The sequence below is a fragment of the Dermacentor silvarum genome, unplaced genomic scaffold (assembly GCF_013339745.2).
Source record: "Dermacentor silvarum isolate Dsil-2018 unplaced genomic scaffold, BIME_Dsil_1.4 Seq14, whole genome shotgun sequence".
In the NCBI taxonomy this organism is placed as follows: Eukaryota; Metazoa; Arthropoda; class Arachnida; order Ixodida; family Ixodidae; genus Dermacentor; species Dermacentor silvarum.
The window spans coordinates 31933-40570 of NW_023605729.1; the positions used below are offsets into that span (position 1 = coordinate 31933).

At 48.4% G+C, this 8638-nt stretch overlaps 1 protein-coding gene across 1 annotated transcript; it reads right to left on the bottom strand.

The window, feature by feature from the left end:
- Positions 1 to 471: 471 nt before the first annotated feature.
- Positions 472 to 6313, bottom strand: LOC125941728 (uncharacterized). Its single transcript, XM_049659541.1, has 4 exons — positions 6224 to 6313; positions 4447 to 4791; positions 775 to 882; positions 472 to 513 (listed from the first exon to the last, which is right to left on the bottom strand). The coding sequence occupies exons 2-4, from the start codon at positions 4729 to 4731 to the stop codon at positions 472 to 474; spliced, it is 435 nt and encodes a 144-aa protein (XP_049515498.1). The 5' UTR covers positions 4732 to 4791; positions 6224 to 6313.
- Between the last annotated feature and the right edge of the window lie 2325 nt (positions 6314 to 8638).

Genomic DNA, 8638 nt, shown 5'->3' on the forward strand with positions numbered 1-8638 from the left:
AGGGAATTAGGATTGTCGTTAGCAGGATCCCAGACTGAGGCGGCGTATTCCAGCTTCAAACGGAGTTGTGTTTTACAAAGCAATATAGTTTAAGAGCCCGAGTAGCGCGAGAAAAGTTGCGAAGGACGTATCCAAGCGTTTTGTTGGGGCTGCCGATTATGGGTTCAATGTGACCATTTCACTTAAACGATATAGTGACACCGACATATCTGAATGAGGATACTACTTCCGAGGGAGAGTTGTCAAGGTAGCTTGCAGTTGATGTATTAGCAGATCGAGTGACACGCATTACTTTACATTTATTGGTGTTTAGTCCCATGCATCAGTTTTACACCAAAGCGACATGGCATCAAGATCGGATTGCAGTGTACTATTGTCGTTGGGACCAGTTATTTCTCGAAATATTACGAAGTCGTCCGCGGACAAGCGGTATATGATAAGAAATACAGGAACGTAAGTCGTTTATGTTGATTAGAACGAGGAGTGGGCCAAGTACAGATCCTTGTGGTACACCTGAGAAAACAGGACTCGGACGAGAGTCAGTATTATTATCAGAGACAAACTGGGAACGATTTAGTAAAAAGCATTCAAGCCATGCACGTAGTTTGGAATCCAAGTTTAGCAACTGCAACTTATACATTAGTAGTTTGCGACACAACTTATCGAAAGAAACGTACAAGTTTGCCGCTCCGTAGAGGCTGAGGCAACTCCGGCTTCTCGTAGAGCGGTCGCTGTGTCTGAGGCTAAAAGATTGCCGTCGGGCTCGTTGCCTACCAGAGGCGTGACGTTCGCTTTCGCCCCCCTGAGTACTCCCCGGGGGCGATGACCGCGCCGCGTCTCGGTGTGTCCGCGTTTGTCGCTGTGTCTGGTCACTGTCGTATCCTGCATGCACAAAAGTTCAGTTACGAACGCGCTTGCAAAGAACAAGTAGAAGAATAACAGGATCCGAGGAGCTCGATTTTTCAATGCGTAAGCATTTCTATGCCTACCGAACGAGGAAACCCGTCCGTCCGTCCGTCACGTAAGACGAGATCGCTTTCAAGATAGGACTCGCAGCGTTGAGCAAATTGACATTCGCGCTGTCTCTCGCTTCCACGCGAACTAAGCGGCAGCGAGAACACAGCGCACACGAAGCTATCGGCACTCGGTGCACTCTGTCCCCATCGCAGATCGCTTTCAAGATATATGGCCCGCGCGGCCGCGCCGTACGCAGCCGCTGCCGGGTACGGTTGATCACGGTTGATAATGGTTCGCATCGAGAGGAGGCAGCTTCATCGACCAGACAGCACGCATCGGCCAGTGGTCATCTTCCACGAAGCCAGTAGCATCATCCAAACGCACCATCACATAACATGGGTATAACATGGGTGAACATTGCGACTACTCGCCTCTTCTTCGTCGTCTCATACTGGTCTCAATTAACATTTCGGTGTCAACCACGCTTCTCCGTTTTCTTTCGCGGCGTTTCTCGCAATTATACCAAACAGAGCAGTATACGATGCCTAAAAATGCAGGTGATTAGTAGCAAATGCTTACGCATCATTTAGATAACTACCGCAGGAAATTCTGGTGTTATTTTTCGTAAGTCGAAACCATACGAAGAAACAGACAGTGTATGTATCCGGAGCACGCATACAGGAAGTTACGTTTAATTGAAATGTATGAATTATTAGGCAAAGGGAATGAAAGTGCCCGAGAGGATAACCTGCCGCAGGCGGGGACTGAACCCACATTCCGCGTCTGGTGCTTTAGCATTTATGCTACCACGGCGGCCATTCACGGGCAACACCGTTTGTTTTAATGCGTAAGCGTTATATGCCCCATGAAGCGGGAAATCCGGCGTCCGGCGTTAACATCCGATGGTACCAAAACCCACGTGACCAAGTGATGACGTCACTATTCAATGTCAATTAAAACCGACCTGGCACACACCCATAAAAAAATCGCCGCCCCTTCCACTCCATGAAGATAGTCGAACAGATAAGCTGTGTTAGCCGGCCTGCCGCGCCAGGCCGGCTAGCCCGAACGGCGCTACTTGCGGGGGATGGGACGCGTCGGCGTTCCTAGCGCGTTCCTCACGCTCTTTTTCTACGACGTTCCCAGACAACGAGTCCTTGACCAAAGCTCCGTATATACAACCAACGCTAACGCGAACTCCTCTCACGCCCCACTCCTCCATTGACTTACTTTTAGGGGCGAAGCTCCTTATAGCGGCACCCGTTCGTCCCCGTCGTAGTAGGTAGCCACGTCTAGTTTTGTGAATTGCTCAATAGATGGCGTTGTGTGTCCGTATATGTATGTATACCCATATATACATATATATGTATACGTATAGTATAACCGGAAGCCGACTTCCGCTTCCGGTTCCACTTCCGGTTCCGCTTCCGGTTCCGGAAGCCAGCTTCCGGCTTCCGGAGAACGCTTCCGGCGTTTTATGAAAAAAAAAATTCCGAAAGTTGTGTCCGTAGCGCGAAATCGAACCAGGGACCCCTCGCTTCCGAACGCGCGGCGCTAACCACTACGCCACGAAGCGCACATAGACACACGCACCACGATGGCAATAAATACCCAACATTAACGAAAGGCCGCGTTTCTAGCGCGTTTCTAACGCGTTTGTGCTAGCGCGTTACGGCACGTGTAAGAAGCTGGTGTAAGACGCTGTGGCCTCTCCGCCTTACCTTCAACGCGTTTCGAACGCGCTGCCCAAGGCGGTGGCAAGTCAAGTTCAAGTCGAGGAGCGTTTATGAATACGGGGGGTATACTCTCTCAGCAGTCATGTGATGGCGTCGGCAAACGCGGTGCACGTTCCGGCATGTGTAAATGGCTGCGTAAGACGCTGTGGCCGCTCCCCCTTACTAGAGAGTACTGCACGTTTCTAACGCGTTTGTGCTAGCGTCCCCTTAAGCGGGAGATCCGATGATTCCCTCCGGAGCTTCGCCCACTCATCATCATTCAGCCCGTGGATATGCTGTGATTTTTTTCCTACACCGCCATTGGTTGGCGCGCCTCACGCTCTCCCCCTCCAACGCGAGTATTAGACGGTGCGACTTACGTCAACTCCCCTCTCCGTTCTCCTTTTCATCTGCATCCTCCCACAGCGATCTCACAGGGGAAAAGGGGTCACTCCAAACCCTTCCCCCCTGTTGAGCTCTTCTTTTCCTCTCCCGCTAGGTCACGTGGCCACTTTTTTAGCGAAGTCCGACAACGATGTCACAAAAAATGCTCAGGCTGACATCAAATTTCTCAGGGAGGTTCCTGTAAACAGAGTAAATTAATGGGTCTGAAAAGAGAATTAGGTACATTTTCGGTCTGAGTGGGAATCGAGCCTGGAACTCAGGGGGGCGAGACGAGAACGCTTCACCGATGCCACGGCGGCTCCACGATTCTGGCTGCCTGGTGCGTGTGTTATTGCACACGTCACGTCGCAGCCATCTGGCTAACTAAAGGTGTGGCCTAGTGCGTGCGTCATTGGGCACGTGACGGCGCAGCCAGTGGGGAGGAGGTGGCGCCACGTCATGAGTGTATAAAACGATCGCGTTCATGACGTTCCGTGGTCTAGAAACGGTATATATATATATATATATATATATATATATATATATATATATATATATATATATATATATATATATATGTAATGCTTTCGCATTCCCACACGTACGAAATCTATAGTGTTCCCTGCCGAATTTTTTAACCGCAGGCGTCAAGTAATAAACGTGAGCTTAGGGGCAGGCAACTGGCCAATACACTCGCGCACGCCACCTCACGGCATCAAGAATGCGGAATTCGAGGCTCTCGCTATGTGCAACGAGGGAGAAGTATGGATCCGAGGGGCTCGCTTTTCTTTTAGTCACAACCAATATAATCATCATCATCAGCCTATATTTATGTCCACTGCAAGACGAAGGCCTCTCCCTGCGATCTCCAGTTACCCCTGTCTTGCGCTAGCTGATTCCAACTTGCGTCTGCAAATTTCCTAACTTCATCATCCCACCTATAGTTTTCTGCCGTCCTCAACGGCGCTTCCCTTCTCTTGGTATTCATTCTGTAACTCTAATAGTCCACCAATTATCGATGCTACGCATTACGTGGCTTGCCCAGCTCCATTTTTTCTCTTAATGTCAATTAGAATATCGGCTATCCCCGTTTGCTCTCTGATCCCCACCGCTCTCTTTCTCTCTCTTAACGTTAGGCCTAACATTTTTCGCTCCATCGCTCTTTGTGCGGTCTTTAACCTAATTGTTCTCGAGCTTCTTTGTAACCTCCACGTTAACCTCCACAACCAATATGCGAAGTAGCAAACAGTGAAGCCGGAGAAAGCAGAAAATAAGGTTAACTAAAGGTTAACTGTTATGCTTGATTGAAGTGTTGAAATAATAAGGTAAACGGAAATGAAAGCAGACGAGAAGAAACACGTGTGACGGTGACTTCGATCGCTTTAATTACCTGGATTCCTTCGCCGCGCCCGGGTTCTTGTCCTGTGGATGGGCTCCGTGAAGTGGACGGTGTGGTCAATGCAGGTGACTCCGGGCGATCCTCAGGCCGCTTCTCGGCGGTGACTAGGACGCGGCCCGAGCGTCCGCCCGGCGGTGTGTTTTGGAGCAAGGCGTCGGCCGACCTAGGAAAGGTGCTGCCGGGCTCGTTGGGCTTTGGTCCACCGTGGTCACCCTTATTGGTCCCGCGGCTCTTCCGGTGCTGCGAGTGATCCGGCTTGTCGCTCGGTGTCAGCATGGTGCCGTCGGTCAACGCGTGGTCTCGTGTAGCCAGACGCAGATGCCCTTGGAACACGCACTGCTATAATAATTGAGCAATAAAAGAAAGCAGGCTCTCTCGTAACCATGAGTAGATGTAAGCATAAAATGGCTACCGGCAAAGTAGATAAGTGCCGCGACGCAGGCCTGAAAGTTTACTAAGCCGAAATTAACCTGTGTTGAACTGAACGTCGTTGCAAGTCCCCGACTCGGCCAAACAACCACACGCCGCGCGCCGGACGCTGCCGACCTGGTCACGCAGCGTGGCGCCATCTCTCGAAGGAGGTGGCGCAAAACCCGCGCCGCGGAACTCACGGACCTTTTCGCAGTTTTACACGACGTTTGGATCTGATTGGAGGTTTCACTTTTGACTTTACTTTGACTTTCCATTTCACCCCAAGAGGCGAAATTGTGAACAGTGAGAACTATTGTGATGTGTTGCGAACTAAACTGAAACCTGCAATCAGATCCAAACGTGGTGGAAAACTGCGAAAAGGTGTCATCCTGCAGCAAGTTAACGCTCGGCCACATTCTGCCAAACGGACGGCCTAAACAATAAAAGAGTTGGGATTCGAATTGCTGGAACACCCGCCATATAGTCCGGACCTGGCTCCAAGCGATTTTCATATGTTCGGACCATTGAAGGACGCGCTCAGTGGAAGAAGATTTGCAACCGATGCAGAGGTCATTGATGCGGTGCAAAATTGGTTACAAGTGCAACCCAAAAACTTTTTTCTGACGGAATCAAAAAACTTGTGAAACGTTGGGCAAAGTGCGTTGAGGTGCAGGGACGTTACGCAGAAAAATAACGTATGTCTCAGTTTTCCATTAGAATAAATGCACCTTTACTCAAAATTCCCTTTACTTCTTGACTTCCCCTCGTAATTCATAATTAAATGAACAGGAGAAGCATCTCCCGCGTTCTTGTCACTGGCAACAGAGCATCCATTTAGCTACCCTAATCTTCGCGAGGGAAAAAAGGAGCATAAAAGGTTGAGCGAGAGATGATAATACCCCACTCACGCGGGGCACTTTCGATCGCGATCGGTACCGATCTGGATTTAATTTCTCGATCGTGATTTCTCCCCTTCCGCCGCTTGCGTGCATGAGCCAATCACGATCGAGAATTTTGACGCGCGATCGAAAGTGCCTCGTGTGAATGGTGTACAAGAAGGTGTCAAAGTGTACACGCATGAGAGCGCCGTTGAGGCTGTCTGATCGAGACTGAGCAGACGGCACCATTGCGCAGGCGCCGGTGGCGTATGGATCCTTTACAATATAAAACGTCATGATTTGCCCACATCAGCTGCGCGGCTACTATAGCTTCCACTACTTCCATTCCAGTGCCAGATTATTATACGAAGTTACGAACACGTTGGACACGTGTCGTTCCTCTCACTGACTGCAAACGCTAACTATAAAATGCCGTTGGCTTATATAAAGAGAGCATAAATTACCATTGACATACCTACCTTTTGGTCTTGTAGCTGCTGAGATACAGGACGCAGGTCCGTGTCGAATCCTCCTGTTCTTCTTCTATAGGGCCACGCGGCTCGCGTGCTGCTGCTAATGATGATGATCCACAGCGGCGGAAGAGCCAAGAATTGAGTGGGTTGTATACAAGAGTGAATGTCATCGGCAATTTCGATGATGTTGTAAAGGCGACACAGGACGTCTAATACTGCTCTGTACAGCACCTATAGAACAGCCTCGTAACCGTGATTAGTGACGAACAGGATATAGAACGTGGCATCACTAGTATTCCAGGCAACCGGGGCGGCTGATTGAATTGAGCTTATTTTGCAACAACAAAAAAGATTGCGAGGATGACCAGGCAAAAAGCTGCAAGTAGCAGCTTGAGGGGAACCTGGCCGCTTCATACACAGGGCAGCTTCACAGCGGTTAAACAAAAGCAGATGCTATATACAGGGTGTCCCAGCTATCACGCAGCACGATTTAAAAAAAGAGGAACCGCGTTAGGCGAAGCAAACCTAGTGCGTATTGTTTCCAGTACAGTGGAGTAGCCGCCAGTAATTTTTTTCGTTACTGAGATTTAATTAGGTATTTGTAATTAATTACCTAACTCGGAGAGTACTGTCCTAATTATCAAAGTGTCAATGAGAAAAGTGTAGAGCACTATGAAAAACTACCGATACAGCTTTCTGTTGCTCAATACGTGATATATAAATGTGTTTTTCTGAGTGTGAAAGAAGCCAACGAATATACGCAGAATTGCCGCGCGACTGGCCGCTCGAAGCACTTTGCGTGTATTCGCGGGCTTCTTTCGCGCTCAGAAAAACACATTTATGTAGCACGTATTGAGCAACAGAAAGCTGTATCGGTAGTTTTTCATAGTGCTCTATAACCGTACTTCGTTTAGTTGTCGAACACTTTGCTATCGCTATCAATGCCCCTCCTCCCAAAAATTTTGGAGGTGCTCCCTTTAAACTCGATAGTTTCCCGGGAACACCCTTTTTACGCTTTTTGTAAGAAAACACCCACCCGAAAGGACTTCCTGGCCTACAGCCCTCAGCCCGTAGAACTTCTGTCACGCAGTCTAGAGTGTACCTTATTCTAGTACACTCGCTCCGGCCAGCACGGACGTGTTGGAGGATGTGTGGTGGAAGTCACATGCTGTTTTTTTTTTTTTTTTTTTTTTTTTTTTTTTGCAAAGGAGCATTGGGACTGGTACCCCAATCGTCAACGTTGCCATAGCAACCACACTTTTCCACCCGTGTCTTTCTCGCAGCACATTCTGTTCGCGAGACAAGCTGACCTTGGAGTGTGGTGTGTAAGCTTGAAAGTTGTGTTTAGGGTCCGAGTGTGAGTGTCAGCCAACAACAGAGACTACGGCTGCTGGGTAAGTGCAGAGACACTCAAGTAATCACGGCGCGGGTCTCCGTCGTCTTCTTCAACGTGCCACGTAAAAACACAGGAGCGCGTCTGCTTCACTGCGGCACACACACTTTCCGGGCGGCGCGTAACAATGTAAATTCAAAGTTCGCGCCTAACGGCTCCGGCGAGCTGATTGGAGGCGCAAATGTAGATAACACATCAACACGGCTGCACTTCTGGCTTCAAGAACGTGACGTCAGACCTCTCCTATTTTGTTTGTTTCCTCTATGCTAAAGCCATTTCATTACGTTTTCCGCTCTAAAGAGCGTCGATCAAGATACTTTAATGACTTAGAGTGTACTAGATTCTTAGTACACATAAATGAATGTAGGCTGATGAGAACGACTGTTTGGATTTGGCTCTTGACCTTACACGCTTTAGGCGCTCTAAATAAAGTTTAGTAAAACAAGGCCTGCCTCTTTTGTCCATCTGAATTGCTTCTGGCGCATACATCCAGTAAAAGCATAGCCTTCGAAAATTTATTTTACAGATTCAGAGAGCCGTTATTGCAACGTTGATTTGAACATGGTGTCCGAAATTCACTGTCTATGACGCGCATGGATGAAGGAAAATTTTTCTTCCTTCATGATAACGCGCTTCTGGCTCCTGCAATCGCTTCCACTGCAAAAGATGAGCAAAAGCATAGTCTTTAAAATCCGCATTTGAAATTGAGATGGCGCCACCTCATGAGGCAATTTAAAGTTCTGATCTTAAAGGTAACATAGAGCTTTTGGAGCTTTTGTTTGTCAAATGTGGTGGACGTGATTTTGGGAGCCACCATATTTCAAAGAAATATGTCATTCATGGCGGTATTAAGACACCACCTATTCCGCTTGGCGGACGAGTGACAACATCGCAGGTTGTCAAAAGCATGGCCTTCAAGATTACAGTACGACAAGTTTAAAATTATCGATAAACGTTGGCTTCAACGTTAGAGCGTTTTAATCTCGGAGGCTATGCAAAACTTGTTGCCCATTTGAAATTTTGTCACC